Source organism: Ursus maritimus, unplaced genomic scaffold, assembly GCF_017311325.1.
Source record: "Ursus maritimus isolate PB19 unplaced genomic scaffold, ASM1731132v1 scaffold_36, whole genome shotgun sequence".
Lineage (NCBI taxonomy): Eukaryota > Metazoa > Chordata > Mammalia > Carnivora > Ursidae > Ursus > Ursus maritimus.
The window spans coordinates 21,335,903-21,356,295 of record NW_024426230.1 but is presented as its reverse complement, the minus strand read 5'-3'; the positions used below and the strand labels follow the sequence as shown (position 1 = coordinate 21,356,295).

The window sequence follows — 20,393 nt, the reverse complement described above, 5'->3', positions numbered from 1 at the left end:
AAATTCAACATTCTTTTATTAAATGAGATATTATTGAGCACTCAATTCTTTGTGAGATCCTTTTCTGGTTGCTGTTGGTACAAACATGAAAAACATCACCCTGTTCGCCCTGATACCCTATTCCTAACTATCTCACAGTGAAAGGGTAGGGGTAGAAGCTCTAATTGTTGTAGTGGGGCATGAGGGGTGGTTACTATAAACAGCTCTGGTCTTACAAAGGGGAAGTAACTCAGTTGTCTTAGACAGAAAACTAGGAATCCAGTGAGGAATCGATATTGACGTTTGAGCATGGTCAAGTACTTGACCGCTGGTTTACCAGGTGGATAAGCACTGTAGGAGAATTCCAGGCAGCAGGTATAGTGAATTCATGCTCTACTGATCTTGTAAAGAGGACGTCTTTTCAAACTGGCACTATTCTAAAACACCTGGTATCTTCTATAAAGAACTGGAAAATTCCATGGACAAAAAATTCCTTAGGTGGAAGTGTTTTTTAGCTTGAATTTCTCTCCATGAGTGATGACCTTCTGGGATTTAGCTGCAGCAGCAGATGAATGCTTTCATTCTTATAAACTTGAATGGGAATAAATTTTGTGAAGATTTCACACTTTGGCAAGAGAATAGTTAGGGATTGTTGACTGAAGGAGCGAGATACATGTGGTTTTAAAGTTCTTTTTCATCATGTTTCCCAATGTTTATGAAGACATTTCAGGCCATTAAGTATTAATATCCCAACCACTGACATAGCTTATTGACTGAAGTAAAGCTTTTGAATTTATTGTCTTTTGCACACCTTAGAACAAAGTTCCATTTCGAATTATTCCATTTATATTGTTCAATGATTAGATTCAAATGTAAATGACACTTGTTCTATTTGTAAGGTTTCGTTTTATAATGAATATCTTTTGACAAATTTCCTTTCATTTTGCTCATGTAACATAAGCATCTTGATCAGGGATCATAAATGCACATAACTTCAGAGAACAGGCAGGTGATGTAAATATTACTATGAAGTCACTTAAGACAATGGGAGTCATGGGGAAAGGGCTGGTTTTCTTCCTGCTAGGATGTGAGCTTCTGAGTGCAGGGATTCTTTGTTTTTATCACCAGTAGATCTCAATCAGCTATCACAGGGACTAAATACATAGTAGGTGGTCAATAAATACTTACTGAATGAACGAATGTGTTGAAATTTGTTGTGCTAGGGAAAACAAGCAACATACCTAAAAACATTTCTTCCCAACAACAGCATCAACAGCAACAACAATGATAATAACAAAAGATGTTGTGCCAGCTTGGTTTGGAACCCTGGTATTATGAACTAGGTCTCTTCTAAGAGACTTTTCTATAAATTTCCATGGAGGAGCACTCTTACTCTGCCTTCTCAATCATTTCCAGAAATACCCAGTCTATGAATATTAACATAATGAAAAATGCATGTTGGTTTCAATATCTGTAGCAAAACCTCTCTCTTAAATTAGAAACTATTTATGAAGACTGTTTTGAATATTGCCATATCCTGGAGCATTGTTTTATTTATTTATTTTTTTAAAGATTTTATTTATTTATTTGACAGAGATAGAGACAGCCAGCGAGAGAGGGAACACAGCAGGGGGAGTGGGAGAGGAAGAGCAGACTCATAGCGGAGGAGCCTGATGTGGGGCTCGATCCCATAACGCCGGGATCACGCCCTGAGCCGAAGGCAGATGCTTAACCGCTGTGCCACCCAGGCGCCCCCCTGGAGCATTGTTTTAAACAGAATTCCTCAAAATGATATCGTTCCTGGACTTCATGAGAATCAATCAATATGTCAACCACAACCATATGTGATAACCCAACGAAATGGATAGATTATTTTCAGACTTCAACTTCTAAAATATGCTCTCATTTTTATTATGTGAAATGTTCACTGCAACCTGTATTTCAATGAAATGTGTGTTGAAAATGCATTTCAGTGAAATGCACGAAAAGACAGTGGATTTCCTGCATCTCAGTGAAGTGAGTAGTTCTTCTGAGAGAAACTTTTTTCTTTTCCTTGACTGTGTAAGCATAGATTAAGCTATGTCTCACCACATAGAGGCTGGACTTGGTTTGTCTATCATCTGTGTCTTTTTTTAGTTTAAAAAATGTAGGGCCATAGAACAGAAGCAGGAAGTTCATCCTATGTATTTTTACCCCCTTCCCTCAACTCATACTGTGTTTTTATTAATTTCATTTTGTGCCTATATCCTGATGGATAAAGGTGCCTCCACTCACCACCCATTCATTCCTTATTCTTTCTTTATTCTTCTCACTTTATCTTTACACAATCAGCTATTGATCACTGATACATGGAAGGATATCCTAGCAGACACTAGGAAAGCTCTGCCTTCTCCTCTTAGCATGTTGTGGAGGTTACTGTGGTTTCTTTTGACAGGTTCCACATTTAGTGTTCTTTTGTCTAAAGACTTTCTCTGGACTCAGCAATGTGTTCGGCCAAAGTATGAGGTTGGAAAGCAAAGAACCACAGAATAATCCTCAAGTAATGAGGGACAGGAGCTGGTAGACAAACATCCCACCCAGCCTTCTTGCTCTTCACCAAGAGAGCACTGAGGTGTGTTTAGGTCATCTCTCAGAGGGTTCCCAAGGCAGGGGGCCAGGCCTCCCACAGTGATAACCTCCTCATTGGTGCTTCTTTGCTGGTGTTTTTCACTTTCCTGTACCCCTTCTCTGCCCCTTCAATATGATTCCTGGTATCTGCACTTAGGTTAACTATGTGTATCGGGACCTATTTTTGGAAAGATTCAAACTAAGAAAACTACCATCCTCGCTGAGGTCTCTCCTCCCTCCATTCCACCATCGTAGGCCTGGAGACTGGTTCCCCTGAGGCACGGAGACTTTGCCATGAGATTCACTATGTCCTCCTCTGTCTAGCCAGTCACATAGATGCTCTCTGCTCTTAAATAGCCAACTGTTGAGATTTGGTGTGAAAGTCTTCTCTCTGTCTGAGACCCACTGAAGTGTGTGTTGCGCAGCCCAAGAAAACTCTCCTTTTTGTTTGCCAGGAGAGGAGGAGCTGAAGGGAACATGGGAGCAATTCCCTTTCTCAGGGATATTTCCTTAAATATATTTTCCTCATTGCAGTTATTAAAGTTCTATTAAATATTTAGGATTTGGGAAAATAGAGACAAAAGACTGGCCTTTTCTCTCTCTTCCTTCCCTTCCCGTTCTCCCTCCCTCTCTCTCTCCCTTTGTCATCCTATTTCATCACATTTCTCCCAGGACCAATAATTTCTCTATCGCTTGATCAGTCAATCAATCGTATTCCTGCTACAGAGCACATGAGTCATGCTACAATGCTGTCATCCTGATGTTGAAGAGGAGAGTCAAATCTCTGTGATAACTGCTATGGTGACCCATGCTTCCCGTAATTAAGTGCTGGCAAGATTGTCTTTCTGAAGATCTGGTTGGCACCACAGTTATTTCTAAGCCCTGCAGACGTACAGAATGTTTGTAGCTGGGAGTATGCGTATCTATGTGTGCTATGTTCAAAGCTGACTTAGAATTATTTTTATGCAATTTGAAGTATGTTTTGGTAATAGCTATAAAACATGTTTCAAATAATCTATGAAATTCCACTTAATTTGAAGATTTCCTTTGTTTCTTTTATGTATTTCATTTTTTTCTACTTTTTGCTTTGGTTTGATAAACATCCCAAATAAAAAATATACTTGTCCATTCAGTGTTTCTCTTGTCCCCTTTCCAACCTTCATGTTTAATTTTTTTTTTTATCACTTAACAATGAGCTTAAAATAGTAATCTCTGTCTCACACATGTTGCTGTGAAGAATGTATGGATGTCTAGATCTTGCAGTCTGTTTTAGGACACTGCATTTTTCTCATAGTAAGAGGGAAACTGATGACCCCTGCGGTCTTACATGTTTATACTGATAGAGTGATGGGGTAATCTGACCAACACATGCTGTGGCATTTACTGAACACTCATCTACCTACATCATTTAATGTAATGAGATTTCTCTTTCTCATTTCCTGTACACCTATATAAGTGCTAAAGCGGAAGCTTATAATGCAAACTCAGGATGGTTGGTCAGTTTAAGGACACTGTGAAAAAACAGCAAAGAGCATTCATTTGCAAAGTGGATGATGAAATAGATATGATCCCTTTTGCTCCTGAGCTTTGAAAAGCCCTATGGGAGTGCCGAATTTAGAAGAGAGAGAACAAGTGGGGGGAGGGGCAGAGGGAGAGGGAAAGAGAGACTCTCAAGCAGTCTCCATGCCCAGCGCGGAGCCCAGTGCTGGCTCCGTCTCACAACCTTGAGATCATAAGCTGAACGAAAATTGAGTCATACACTTAAGTGACTAAGCCACCCAGGTGCCCCTGGTGTTTTTTAAATATCAGGGTATTTTTAATATCAGGAATAATCAGACAAATGAATGCCATCTTCAACAAAATTAAGTTGGACAATATTCTTTTTTCAATTCAGTTTTGGAAAAGAGAGGATTTTTTAAAATACAATTGTGAGTATAGTCCTGCATAGTGCATTACAGGTAAAACAATGGTCTTGTTATGTATGTGTTATTTTTTGAGCTTTGGAATTTTCTTGAGCTTTTTCTTTAAATATGGTCTGTCTAATAGAAAAACAACTCATCTTTGTACAAGTTGATTTCAGGGGCAAATATTTCATGAGTTAGTGTCACCATTGTATGTTTCCATAGTCCAAACATATGCTATTAATGGCCCCTAAGCCTTGGGACTTTTAATTTCACTAAAATATGGTGTAAAACAAATGAGCTTTATTAATATGACATAAAAGTTGGAATCTCTAGATTTATATTTTAACTAAATATCTTTGTAAGATTATACTATTTACCTCAAATTGGGCTATAAGGATTTCTTTTACTTTTTTGTGGCAATATATCAATACTTAAATATAATATCTATTTTCAAAATATTTAAATAGTAATATCTCTTGTCAGCTTAACAACCTTAACTCTTTAGAGAATTTTCTTTTCTACTAAACGAGTGACTTTTGCATATTCTTTTCACTATATATGTTTTCTAATTTTAGTCATAAATCTTTATAATTTAAAGTCAACACCTCACAAGGACTATTAAGACACTTTTACTTAAAATGATGTTAGAAGGACCAACATGCAAAACTGATGTTTAAAAATGTCATCCAGGCAAACCGTGCCTATGCCACAGAACCATGAAAATAACAGGGAGTTGTTTTCTTGTTTTCCTCTGTTTTGTTTTGTTTTAAGGAGGAAGACAAATATTGGACCACACAAGAATTTACCTTTTATTCTCCAAGTCTAAGCTGAAGTTAATAGCTAAAAAAATCACACAGTACAATTGAACACTTTACGTGTTTCTAGGATGGATTGATTTCATACAATACAGTTTTGACTTTGGCATAAAATATCTCTGAATATGTGAGATGCAACACAGCATACTGCGTCCCCCTATTTTTCTTTAGGGGTGCAATCTTGTAGGCCGGCACTGCGATGTAAGCCGAGAAGAAATGATGTATGTGAACATACATATTTTTGTGCTGTTTCTATTTTGAGTGTTTGATGAAAAGTTTAACACAGCATTTTTTTTTAATGGATATTTTATCTTTGTATTTTTTAACCTGAAAGATTGCAAATGACTTATTTTCACTGGGGAGATTATTAGAAACTAAACATTTGAGTGGTAGGAGGCACAGTTTGGTGACTGTGTTTGAGCTCTCGTTTGTTTGTTTTAAAGCAGTGGTGATGAGAACTCACTGTCTAGACCTTTTGTGAGCAGAGAGGTGAGAGGTGAAGTATGGGGACTACATTAAAATTAGATGATTTTGTTATTCCTTTCAAGATCAAAAACCAGGCCCATTGCTTGGTAAAAGACTGGAATGACCTATTGTGCCTTTATCTCTTACTCCGTTGTGTTCAGGTACAAAAATGTATCATTTCACCTCAGAATGATCCAACAATTAAATAATTGACAGTCTTCACCATGAAAATGCAAGGACTAAGCAGCTGCAATATTCGTACCTGGAAGGACAAAAACAAATGGTGATTGTCAGCATTCAAAGGGAAACAGATTTTTGTTTAAAAACGTTAATCCTTCTTGTCATTCTGATTTTGGAACAATAATCTCAGAATACACAAACTTTAATTCCTCTATGTGTAAGATTCTTAATGCACTTCTAGAGGTTTATACCATGTAATTAATGTATCATTATATCTAGTTTAAACTTGATTAATACAATAAGATTTTGGCAAAGGAAAAGAATGTGTCATTTTAATCGTCTGAATACATATAAAGCATCCTGCGGAATTCCTGTTGTAACAGTTCTAAATAGTGCATGTTTTTTTTTTGTTTGTTTGTTTATGTCTTTTAGCATCTCCGTCAATTAAACTCTTGGTGGATGACCCTATAGTTGTAAATCCTGGAGAGGCCATAACATTAGTATGTGTTACGACAGGAGGAGAGCCTACACCCACTCTCACCTGGGTCAGATCCTTTGGGACTCTGCCTGAAAAGACCGTTTTGAATGGAGGAACGTTGACCATACCTGCCATCACCTCAGAAGATGCTGGTACTTACAGCTGCATCGCCAATAATAATGTGGGAAACCCTGCTAAAAAGTCCACCAACATCATTGTGAGAGGTAAGCTGGCCTGGAGAATGTTGCCACGTAGATTTCTGGATTAACCAGGTTATTGCAAAACAAATAATGTCCGATATAAAAACATTTCCTCAAATATATTTTGTGCGTGTGTAGCATACATAGAAAATTGTTTATAATTCATGAATGATGTCTAATTACAAATGGAAACTAAAATTTCTGAATCTTAATAACCATGCTTTATATTTGCATTGATAGTTTCCATAACATTTTCTTAATGCTACTATGAAACTATTCCACTGAATAGTTTTTATATGTTCTTAGTAAAAAAAAAAATCATTAAAATGCAAATGTGGCATAGAGCATTAAACATTATTATACGGATTGTGTATTCGTTTAGGAATTTAGCAAATGTATCAATTTAATGTTTAATAAACATTTATTGGATCCCTATTAGAAGCAGAGCTCTAAATTATGGCATTATGTAGAGATCTATAAAGCATTACCTTGTACTCAAGGATTATACTATCAGTGAAAATAAAATATCTCAATTAATAGCCCTATGATGCAGTGTTTGGGAGGCATAAGCAAAAGCTATAGACATATGAAAAAAATTATAGTAACTTCTGGCTGAGGTTATTAGGGTATATCTAACGACATTCGCATCAGGTTCTATAGGCTGGGTAGAGTTTTAACAGACTGAGATTAGGGAAAGACACGGAAAAGTCAGAGATCATAAAAGTCAAAGTGTATTTGAGGAATTGACATAAAAGGTGGGTCACTAAGTCAATGGGAGCGTTGATATTCCAGTGTGGCTGCTAGCTGGTGAGCTGGTACTATCTAGAGGAGATGCTATCCCTCCAGTTTGGAGGATGTAAGTTATGGTGCAAGGACGTTGTGTTTCTTCATTCTCTCCTCACCAGCCATGGTCCTGGTTTGGGGGTGGAGGATGGGCATCAATGGCTCTAAATTTAAAATAGATATCCATGTGCCCAAGAGGACTCTTCTCACAAGCAAATGAAAATTTCTCATGTGAAGGATTATAATGGAAGCAAACATAATTGAACATATTCAGATTAACATTTGTGATTTTGTAAACATGAACTATGGTGGTTTTGTTATCTGTTATTATCCAAACTCTTAGAAATATGCTACTTAACGAAAAGCATACTCTATTCAAAATATTGCAAGATGTTAGATATAAATCAAGACACTCTGAAGAATGCACTATCTGCTACAAAATTTTAGGCCATATAATATTTAGTAATTGCAAGATGTGCCATTATTTTATGTATCACTACTAAGTTAACCGTAACACCAATTAAGCTACCACAGTGTTTTCTTATGCGATAGAATGTTACTGAAAGAAGTCTTTCAAATCTGTTTAAACTTAGGTTTCCTTTTAAACCATATATCACCCATTAGTAGATGTAAAAAGGAAAATAAAGAAAAATAAATTGCTTTATTTATTCTTAAAACTTCACACTCAGAACCAACCCAACTGTTTTAATCCCAGTCTTTGATGACATTGGTTTTCTACCCAACATCTTTCTTTGTCATTAAGAACATTTTATAACTCAGAATTATAGAGAAATATTGTCTTTGATTTTCTTCCAAGCCAGATCACCACTGCTGTGCCCTGCTGTAGCAACTATAAAGGGTATTGAATGTAAGGTACATTCTGATTTGGAGATGTTTGAATGTGAACATAAATAAGGATTTTAAAACCAATGAAATGTGATCTTTATTTCAGTTGTTTAATTTTAGAAATTTCTACTGGACAACTGCCATATTCTAATGACTCAGTAAATTTGTAAGGGATACTTGGGGGTAACTACAAAGATCAGTGACAAAATCCCTTCCCTCGGAGGGGTTTACAATTCCATAAGGAAGATAAGAATACAAAGGATTCATATATGGTAATAAATAAACAGACAGTGTCCCTGAATGAAGTATCCTAACTTTCCTAACTTCAACATCAGTATCGGTGCAATGACACCACTCTAAGCCTTGTCTTAGTGAATAACCAGATTCTGTTCTTTGGCCATCCCAATTTTCAAGAGAAAGAAAGAAAAAGAAAGAAAGAAAGAGAGAAAGAAAGAAAGAAAGAAAGAAAGAAAGAAAGAGGAAGGAAGGGAGAAAGAAAGAGAAAGAAAGAAAGAAAGAAAGAAAGAAAGAAAGAAAGAAAGAAAGAAAGAAAGAAGAAAGAAAGAGGGAGGGAGGAAGGAAGGAAGGAAGGAGGGAAGGAAAAGAGAGAAAGAGAAAGAAAGTACAAATTACCCATGTTTATTATTTCTGCTTTTTATTTGTTTACCTTTAAACACATGCTTTCTCAAACAGACATGAAATTATTCTACCAAATCTACCTACAAAAATTGTGAGATTAATTAAAGCATTGCCAAACTATTTTTAAGAGTCACGGATGCGATGGAGAACCTTTCATTCCATTATTTTTATCAAGGATAGGAACTCACCAGAGAAAAATGATGCATTAAAGTAGTTTGACCAGAGGATTATCTGCAACTACGTTGAATTCCTACACAACTGGCAGAATACCTCGCACAGAATATCTGTGTTGCGCAGGCGCCCTTCGTAAGGGACTAACAAACCACAGTGCATACACACGCAGGAAGCGATCTACTCTCCCGTTTCATCTAGCAGTTTTCATTGTGTTCTTACAAAGGATAGTTTCCAACTTTGACAGGAATGACCTAAAAAAAATAAAGCCTAAAAATGTATTTCCCCAAATTATAATTTATTTGTATGCCTTTAATTTCTCTGAAGTGTACGTTTGCATCATCGTATTATATTACCAGTGGGACCTCTCGGCAGTGGCGTCCACATCGTTCATAACATCGAGTTGGTATAAAATCTTACTGAAGATAGAAATAGCCTTCGTTAATAGGTCCTAGATTGCATGTGGGGAGAGAGACTGCTACGATGATGTGAGGCATCTGATTTCTGCCACAAAGGCCAAGGAATTCAGTTAAAGAAAATGATTCTCCTTTTATTGTATCAAAGAAATTATTCTCAAGTCTTCTGAATTTGTAGACCTCTACGATGTCTCAGATTAACTGTGTCATGGATACAATAAAAATGGAACTCTAGGTTTATTTTCCCCCCCATTCTCGTCTGTAATTAAATCAAAACCCACAGACCAAGTTTTCTGGGTGAGTACAGGGATATTTTGTACTTAGAATTCCCATTACCATTTGAGAATATTCATGGACACAAAAATAAGAACATAGGGTGCAGATAGGAATAAAACTCTAGAAACCCTTCTAAATTTGTCGTTTGATATGTTTTAATAGGAAGCACTTGAAATAATGTAGACAATACTTCATGTAGAAAGCAAGCTCAAAATGGAAGAGGAATCTCATATGTTTTAATATTTTGTTAGATATTTATAACATAGCTGCACTGCCTTGTCTTCTGATTCTTTAAGAAATTGTAGTGATTGAGCCATTTATTTCTCCCGAAGTCAGGAGAGAAGCAGTATGGCCAGGGCGCAGTGTTTTTGTGGGCAGTATGTCATCTCCACATTTCTCATCTGTCATGAATTGAACTGCTGTGCTGAACAAACATGGCTCATAACATGATCAAGACATTATTAGTTTCCTGCGGTCTCTTTAAATTTTATTCAGTGGCTTAATCTTCCGTGTTTCAAGAAGAAAAGTCAGGCATATCCCATGACCCTTATCACCATTATTAGAAATAGAGAATCTTGCAGTACATTCAGATCACAAGCATGGATTTAGTTCAGTGTTTTGGAATGCATGATCCAACATAGTAGTAAAACCCCAAACCTGATCTAATGCAAAAATTTCTCTGCTGCCCAGCTTGGCTCGACACTGGGCTGGAGACCTGCAGTGGGAAAGCAGAGCTGGTGGTTTGCTTGGCTTCTTCCTCTTTGTCTGTTTATCTTCCACCCCTCTGACCACCTACTCCACCCCTGACCTGATCGCCAGGCTCAGACGACCCTGGCTTGGGGTGGAGTAAAGAGATCTCTGTACAAAACATTTTTCTTTCTTGCGTGGCACCGTTTGGACTCTTGGGAGATTCCTCTATGTAGAAGAGCATATATCCATGTGTATCAAGGATTGAGTTCTATTGATGGAATTTCCCAAGAGACCCTTAAAGTGCCACTTTCTCTGAGCACAAGCTCTTGTGCAGTGTCCTTTCCCCCTTTCTGCTGAAGGCTTCTCTCTTTCCTCCAACCAGCCAACTAAACAAAGCCCACGACAAGCCTCTTCTTCCCTGTGACACTCATCTGTTTAGCAGAAATGCTTACCAGGAAACTCTGAGGACACACAAATTCCAGTGTGGCCACCTCTTTCCTATTGCCACACAGGTTTTGGCTTCCTCAGATAGATCAGATATTTTCAGAGAAAATATTTCAGAGCTCTGACTAGTCCCATGAAAATCCCCTCCGTAGATTTGAGATGAAATAGACAGGCTCCCTTTCTGCCACCTTGGTCCGTGTTGGCTCTGTCTTCAAACTATAGTCTAAATCGGGTCATATCTTACCAAGTTCATTGTTATCACCCTTGTGTAAATTATCGATATATCTCCTGTAGTCGATTAAAATAGTCTTTTCATTAACCCTTGTGCTCTGGCTCCACTCTTAGAAGCCCCTCTTTTATCCACTGTATGAGATAAGGTAGACTAGGCTGTGACAAACAGACCCATACATGTAATTATGTGGAACAAGAAGACTAGATTTTTCTCACGAAAGAGTTCAGGTGTTTCCTGGTCGATAATGCTGGTGATAGTGTTGTGTGTGTGATGGTGTGTGTGTGCGATCGGTGTGTGTGTGTGTGTGTGTGTGTGTGAGAGAGAGAGAGAGATTGGGGTGTGTGTGTGTGAGAGAGATTAGGGTGTGTGTGTGTGTGAGAGAGAGATTGGGGTGTGTGTGTGTGTGATTGGTGTGTGTGTGTGAGAGAGAGAGAGATTGGGGTGTGTGTGTGTGTGAGAGAGAGATTGGGGTGTGTGTGTGTGTGAGAGAGAGAGAGAGATTGGGGTGTGTGTGTGTGAGAGAGATTAGGGTGTGTGTGTGTGTGAGAGAGAGATTGGGGTGTGTGTGTGTGTGATTGGTGTGTGTGTGTGAGAGAGAGAGAGATTGGGGTGTGTGTGTGTGTGAGAGAGAGATTGGGGTGTGTGTGTGTGTGATCGGTGTGTGTGTGTGTGTGTGCATGATCGGTGTGTGTGTGTATGTGTGAGAGAAAGAGAGACATTGGGGTGTGTGTGTGTGTGTGCGTGATCGGTGTGTGTGCGTGATCGGTGTGTGTGTGTGTGTGATCGGTGTGTGTGTGTGTGTGATCGGTGTGTGTGTGTGTGTGATCGGTGTGTGTGTGTGTGTGATCGGTGTGTGTGTGTGTGTGATCGGTGTGTGTGTGTGTGTGATCGGTGTGTGTGTGTGTGTGATCGGTGTGTGTGTGTGTGTGATCGGTGTGTGTGTGTGTGTGATCGGTGTGTGTGTGTGTGTGATCGGTGTGTGTGTGTGTGTGATCGGTGTGTGTGTGTGTGTGATCGGTGTGTGTGTGTGCGTGATCGGTGTGTGTGTGTGTGTGATCGGTGTGTGTGTGTGTGTGATCGGTGTGTGTGTGTGTGTGATCGGTGTGTGTGTGCGTGATCGGTTGTGTGTGTGTGTGTGATCGGTGTGTGTGCGTGATCAGTGTGTGTGTGTGTGATCAGTGTGTGTGTGTGCGTGATCGGTGTGTGTGTGTGAGAGAGAGAGATTGGGGTGTGTGTGTGTGATCGGTGTGTGTGTGTGTGTGTGTGTGTGATCGGGGTGTGTGTGTGCGTGATCGGTGTGTGCGTGTGTGCGTGTGATCGGTGTGTGTGTGTGCATGATCGGTGTGTGTGTGTGTGAGAGAGAGAGATTGGGGTGTGTTGTGTGTGTGTGTGTGAGATCGGTGTGTGTGATCGGTGTGTGTGTGTGATTGGGGTGTGTGTGTGTGTGATTGGTGTGTGTGTGTGTGTGTGTGTGTGTGCGCGTGTGATCGGTGTGTGTGTGTAGTGGTGGAGAGTCTGCTCCACGCCGTCATTCAGACACCTAGGTTGATGATGCCTCTGCCATCTTCAGTCTGTGGCTTGTAAGGTGTCTCTGAGTGTCACTTCCGTCCCTGTCAGCTGGAAGTGGGAAGGAGCTTGAATGAGCACACATGGGAGATCTTTTATGGCTCAGATAGGCATTAGTTCTACTCACATCCTATTGGTGACCTTCGGCACATAGTCACACCCAATGACGTGAAGGCTGGAAAATGTAGTCTTACGGTGTGTCAGGAATAAGAGGGCATGGACTTTTGTCAACAGCTAGCTCTCTCTGTTACATTCATGCAAGAGTCAGAGTGATTGGAATTATGTCATCCTCCTGACAAAAACTCCTCCCATGGCTTCCATCTCACCTAAAATGGAATTCAAATTCCTCCTCATCATTTCATGCCCCTCTCCTCTGTGCCCACTATACTTTAAACTCATTCTTCTTTTTTTTTTCCCCACAACTTAGGACTTAAACATTTGCTGTTCTTTTGGCCTAGAATGTTAATTTTCAGATACCATCTTCTGGGAAATGACTTTGACTACCCTATCTGAAATAACCCACCCCTAATCCCCTTGCATGATTTGTTATGTCTTCTTATCACATAACTACTTAGAGTTATTCTATGCATATTTCTTTATTTATTGTCTGTCTCTTTCATGGGGGCTGTGGGGACGAAGAATTTATCCATTGTCTTATTCAGTGATGTATCCCTAGAACTTAGGAAATTACTCAACATATAGTAGATGCTCAATAAATATATGGTGAGTAAATGGATCTCTTTTATAGGTTGACTGGCTTATAGTAAACATTTCTTCCAGACATCTATCTCTCTTTGCTATCCTAACTGTGTACTAAATGATATTAAGCTAAATTCAGAATCATACTAAACATCTCTGTGATGGGACTAGCTCATTAGAAAGGCCACATTGTTCTGATTACTTATTGGTATGTAATAAGCCAGCCCCAAATAGTAGCTTAAAACAGTAGCTGTCATTTGTTTTGCTCACAAATCTGGGGGCTGAGAGGCTCAGCTAAAAACTTCAGGGTCTTATATGATTGCACTCAGAAAGTGGTTGGTGCTGGAATCATCTTCAAGTCTTTTCATTTAGATACGTGTTGCTAAACTAAAAAGTTTAAACAGCTGAATTCTTTAGGTCAGTCTCTGTGTAATTACTCCCAATAGTCTCTTTACATTGTTTCTCCACTTGGCAGGTTCACGGTTGCCAGACTTCTACGGGATCCCAGGGCAAAGATCCCGAGAACTGTATAGATTCTCTTAACCTGGGCTCTGAAGTCATGCAGTGTCATATCTGCATTCTATTCAGGGCAGTGATAAAGGCTGTCCTGTTTCCCAGAGGGGATCAAAGGGAGGGGTGTCAAATAATCTACAGACATGTTTTTAAAAAGGCATCACAATATGTGGTGTACTCCACAGACCATATTCTTCACGTCAAATCCCATGCTGTCTCAAGCTCACTTATACCTCTTATTTTGTTCCCATTTTCTCCTTAATTTCATCAGCCCCTGTCTTGAACCCCTGGCCTCTGCTAAGTGACATTGTAAACAGTTTTTTTAATTTTAGAAATAGTCCAGCCTATTTTTGTTGGCTATCATCTCAGACTTCTAATATGGAGAGAGAGAAAAAAGAGAGTTGTCAATATTGAAATAGATTTAACCTTTATGGAGGAAGTCAGTATGTATTCAGTGAGGCATGAATTTACACTTCCCTAACTGTGCAGAAATATACTGTAACCTCCAGGAACATCATAACCCTCTGTACTGAAAAGTGTTGATTTAACCAACTCTAGTGTATCCACATGAAATGACTGAGTCGTGATATTAAATGTGTCTGTTCAGAACTCACTTAGTGGAAATACATCAAATATTAACACTCCTGACATTACTAAATGATCTTTAGTCTTATTACAAAAAAAATATGTATAATTCTAAAATTCTTTGAGAAAAAAGTGTGAACGGTTGAGTGTATCATTTCCACTTAGGTAATAGTAATAGTTAATATTGATTGAACATCTGCTATGTACCAAGCTACCAGGCACACTGTGTACATTAACTTTTTAATCATTCCAAAATATTCATAAGGCAAAAAATATGATGATTCCCATTTTAAAGAAAAGTACAACTGAAGAGGGAATAGTTGAGTAACGTCCCCCAGACAAGCCTTATCTAAGCAGCAAAGCTGATATTCAGACGAGACTGGGCGCGTTCAGGGTGGTTTGGCCGTAGACCAAAGCTGATATTCAAAACCCACCCAGTGTGGTTCCAGGGCCACAATCTTAACCAAGGTACTACAATGCCTTACAAAATTTGGTCAAGTTTTAAAAAAATATATAGTCCACTCCCCAGACCCCAAATTGAGCTGACTAGTGTCCTTTATTATTTCTTGTATTTTTGCCTTGCCAGAGACTTACTAGAGATTCTTAAATATATTACCGTTTTTGATTGGAGCAGATTCTGTTTTTGTTAGTCAGCACTTTCTTCTCTGGTAACGGTGGGCATACTTCAAGTTCTAACCAACAGAGTGTTTATAGTTAATGATTTTCCAAATAATATTGCATTGTGAAGGGCTTAGCATGACTCACTTTTACTGGCTGTCTTACGAATTAATGTACAAGAATTTTAAGAATTTCTATTACTTAGGCCAGTTGAATCACAGAAGACCAAGATACAAAGTAACTGCACAAATAAAGCATGAAATATAAATAAAGAACAAAACAAGTAACCTATACTTTAAAAAGTATGTTCGTTGTTTTTGCCAAAAGGTATGTATCTCAAGCCATTGATCAGAAAGTCAGTCAGAATTAATTGACAGTTTTCCAGAAATAATTGATTACGTTTAGCTTTCAGTGTGTTTCTAAAAGTACATTATTTGTGAGTTTCCAGTAACAAGGTCATTGCACTTCCTAAGCATTTAGATTAATCAAATTAAATTTCCATTTATCAACAGTTTTCCTCCATGATCTGTCATTAATAAAAACTATAATGGTAATAGCTGAAATTATAGAAAACCAATCTTTAACATTCTCCAAAAGCAAAGCTGTCTGCTGTGTGCAGGTGTCCCAATTATTCATGTAGATTAAATGCTCTATTTCTGTTTTCCCAATTTAATATTCTGTAGTAATTACCTCTCCCCAAAACACCAGAGAGAATTTTATTATATTATGTTTTATGGCTCTGAAATGATTTCATTATTATTTAAAAAAATTAATCTGGGCTATACAAAATATGAAAATTATCAAATTCCGTGATTCTCACCTGAGTATAGATAGCTCATTTTCTTTTCATAAATAGGATATATCTAACTTATCTTTGCTCATTGAAATAACATATGAAGAATTACCATAAAATATAATTTCAAGTAAAAAAAGTTTGTCTGATATTGCCTACTCTTATTATTTTTAAAGATTTTCTTTATTTGAGAGACCGAGCATGCACGCATGCGCACGAATGGGGGAGGAGCAGAGTGCAGAGCCTGCCTCAGGCTGGATCCCCGAAACCCTGAGATCATGACCTGAGCCAAGGTCAGATGACTTAGCTGACAGAGTCATCCAGATGCCGCACGTACTCTTATTATCATCTTTATATAAAGATGTACAGACAGCTTAGTTGTATATGTTTATTTTATTAAAGCTTATATTGTCCTCCTTGTAGATGGAGTCAAATATACCCTAGTCAAAAAGAGATGCGCCAACTTGTAGTATTGCTTTTAAAAGTCAATACGTGCTAATATCCAGAAAATAAGAATCTTATTCAACTAACATTATTTTTAAAATTATTTAATCAGTTTCTTTGAAGGCATTTTATATACTTTGGGGTTTTTTTAGTTTTTGGTTTTTAATTTTGTTTTGTATACCCTACAATTGTAAAATGGGGCCAAAACAATGTTATTAATTTGAAAAATCCTAAATCAGATTTCTTTGTCCTATTGTTTTGTTTTGTTTGTTTGTTTAATTAAATTTTTAATTTAAATTCAGTTTATTCAACATATACTGTATTATTGGTTTCAGCGGTAGAATTTAGTGATCGATCAGTTGCGTATAACACCCAGTGCTCATTACATCCAGTGCCCTCCTTAATGCCCGTCACCCAATTACCCCATCCATCCACCCCCCTCCTCTCCAGCAACTCTGTTTCCCATAGTTAAGAGTTTCTTATTGTTTGCCTCCTTCTCTGTTTGCTTCTTATTTTATTTTTTCTTCCCTTCCCCTATGTTCATCTGTTTTGTTTCTTAAATTCCACATATAAGCAAAATCATATGGTATTTGTCTTTCTCTGACTGACTTATTTTGCTTAGCGTAATACCCTCTAGTTCCATCCACATCATTGCAAATGGGAAGATTTCATTCTTTTTGATGGCTGAGTGATCTTTCAGGTCTTCTTAATCCATTCATCTGCCTTTGGACATCTGGGCTCTTTCCATAGTTTGGCTATTGTGGACAATGCTGCTATAAACATTGGGGTGCAGGTGCCCCTTTGAATCACTATTTTTGTATCCTTTAGATAAATACCTAGAAGTGCAGCTGCTGGGTCATAGGGTAGCTCTATTTGTAACTTTTTTGAGAAACCTCCGTATTGTTTTCCAGAGTGGCTGCACCACTTCATATTCCCACCAATAGTGTAAGAGGGTCCCCCTTTCTCTGCATCCTCGCCAACATCTGTTGTTTCCTGAGTTGTTAATTTTAGCCATTCTGACCAGTGTGAGGTGGTATCTCATTGTGGTTTTGATTTGTATTTTCCTGGTGATGAGTGATGTTGAGCATCTTTTCATGTGTCTGTTGGCCATTTGTATGTCTTCTTGGAGAAAAATATCTGCTTGTGTCGTCTGCCCATTTCTTGACTGGATTTTTTTGTTTCTTGGGTGTTAAGTTTGATAGGTTCCTCATAGATTTTGGATACTAGCCCTTTATCTGATATGTCGTTTGTGACTATCTTCTCCCATTCCATAGATTGCCTTTTAGTTTTGTTGATTGTTTCCTTTGCTGTGCAGAAGCTTTTTATCCTGATGGAAGCCCCGATAGTTCATTTTGTTTTGTCCCCTTGTTATGATGGTACTGATTTCCCAAGCCTACGGACTCACCACGCTGAGTTAGTGTGGGTTCAATGGTCTGTAGGCAGTAAGGTAGAGGAAAGAGATCTATGATATGGTTCTGGCTTCCCTTAAAGTAGCTGTCGGATCATGAGTATGTAAACAGGCCTCTGCTTACTTTTCTCTACAATTAAGAAATTGCAGTAAATAAACTCTAAGGTACTTTTGCTCTAACCATCTATGATTCAATATTGTCAGAATGCACCTTAACCTGTGCCCGTTTCTGGTCTTAATCGTTCTTTATTTCTGTTTACAAACTTACCCATGGAAATGCACCACTACAAATGAATGGCTCTACAGAGTTACACCAATTAACACAAATATTAAAGAACATTAACCTTTAAAACAAAATTCTGTTTTATATATATATTTTTTTAGTTACTTACCTCAGGATATTTTCTTTTAAATAGATTTTATTTTGTTACTTGAGAGAGAGAAAGTGGGAGAGAGAGCAGGAGCAGAGGGGAGGGTCAGAGGGAGAAGCAGACTCCCCGCTGGACCCTGAGATCATGACCTGAGCCGAAGGCAGATGCTTAACCAACTGAGCCACCCAGGCGCCCCTTACCTCAGGATATTAAACCAGGAAGATAAATGTGAATGATGCTTTCTGTAGGTATTTAGAAAATTTCTACTCCAGACTGTATCCGCGTCAGTTGCTATGAGGGACAAGAAGAGGAATGAGCGCAGTCTCTGAAATCATGGAGTCCTACACTTGCAGGGAGAAAAATACCAGGCGTAGACCATAAGGAAGACGGTAACCACAACAGAAGCACAGGCACGAACTGTTGGAAGCTCAGATGAAGAAACAGGTAATTCTGATTAGGAAGCAACAGGAAAATTCCACAGAGGAAAGTGACATATGAACTGGTCTTTGAAAAATGAGAATCTTTACGTATTTAGAAACGAAGTGTCTCTTTCCTCTGCTGCCCAAAATGGGGTCATTAATTAGCTTTTTGAATTTTACTCTATTTTCTTAGTCATGAAAAGTTAGAAACTGTTGATAACCTTTTAAAGAAAAATCTATATTTAACTTCCATCTTTTATAATAGAATATTTTCAGAAGCTAATTTAGACATTTTATTTTATGATTTTAAAATAATGTTTAAAAGTTAATGTTTTGCAGTCTTGACTTGCCTGAGATTTCACATACATTTTTTTTTTAAGATTTTATTTATTTATTCGACAGAGATAGAGACAGCCAGCGAGAGAGGGAACACAAGCAGGGGGAGTGGGAGAGGAAGAAGCAGGCTCATAGCGGAGGAGCCTGATGTGGGGCTCGATCCCGTAACGCCGGGATCACGCCCCGAGCCGAAGGCAGACGCTTAATGACTGAGCCACCCAGGCGCCCCTCACATACATTTTTAATTGAATTAGTCAACTGCCAAATTTTCTGTTTGCTGTTTTTGTTCCCCTTTGAATTCTGTCTTATATACCTCCAAAACTAGTGCTCTCTTTAAATGCTTCAGGAAATTTTTAAATAGATCATTCAAACCTAATTCTTAAATTATTCCTCTCCGGACTCCATAAGATATCTTCATTTTAGCTTTCAAAGAATCTTTTCTTCTTGCTTATGTTTTTGTTTGTTTTGTTTTGTTTTGCTTATTTACTTTTTTGCTTCAACAGATATATGAAAATTCTGTGTGCATGTAAATAATCAACCCTGTAATTCAAGTCCATCTTAACCAGAATTCATCTGTTACGATTCAAGTGTTAACGACTAGTAAGTGAAAATTTATCCATGAAAAGTCAATAAACGTGTTCCAAAACTATTTAATTAATTTTCAAAATCACAAAGTTGGGAAAATACTTTAAAAACTTTTGATTTATTTTTTTTAATTATACAAGGTTTAAGTCATATAGACATTAGGATTAGTTTTTCCATGCTTTCTATAACTTATGCCCCACATAACTTTACTTACTTAACATGCACAGAGATAATACAGTTCACATTTGAGTTTCAGTCACGACAGAGTGGCCGAGGCGACCCCATTGCAAAAAGAAAGGGGAGAGAGGTGTCATTTTATTTACCTGCTTAGGTCAGTTCTCAACTGGAGGAAGTTTTTCCTTTTAAGGGATATTTGGCAGTTTATTGAGACATTCTTGGTTGTCATGACTGGAGGCGGTGGTGTGCGATGGGTATGTAAGAGGTAGACACCAGGAATGCTGCTGAGCACTGACAGCCTAAACAAAAAAAATAATTATCTTGTTCAAAATGTCAGTAGTGTTCCTTTCAGGGGCGCCTGGGTGGCTTTTTCAGTTAGGTGTCTGACTCTTGATTTTAGCTTGGGTCATGATCTCAGGGTTGTGGGATCAAGACCTGTGTTGGGCTCCAAGCTGGGTGTGGAGCCTGCTTGAATTCTCTCTCTCCTTCTCTCTCTGTCCTGTTCTCTCTCTTTCTCTCCCTCACCCTACCTCTCTCTCTCTTGCCTCTCCCTCTCTAAAAACAAAACAAAAATAGTGCTGCTGTTCACAAACTCTGCCTAGATAAACGTTTCCTTCAAAACCAGTTTAAAAAGTGCGTTGAACTGCGCACATGCACACACGACAAAATAAAAACAAAGAAAAAGCACAATTCCAAAAAAACACTCTGCATTTTGAAACAATATTAATGTCAGATTGTAATGATTTTTGACATA

At 38.2% G+C, this 20,393-nt stretch overlaps 1 protein-coding gene across 1 annotated transcript in view; it reads left to right on the top strand.

The window, feature by feature from the left end:
* Nucleotides 1–20,393, top strand: part of MDGA2 (MAM domain containing glycosylphosphatidylinositol anchor 2) — a 364,476-nt gene that overhangs the window by 99,173 nt on the left and 244,910 nt on the right. The window contains exon 4 of the mRNA XM_008694362.2: nt 6,383–6,652. Within this exon, the coding sequence (XP_008692584.2) occupies nt 6,383–6,652 (270 nt within the window). The remainder of the gene's footprint in view (nt 1–6,382; nt 6,653–20,393) is intronic.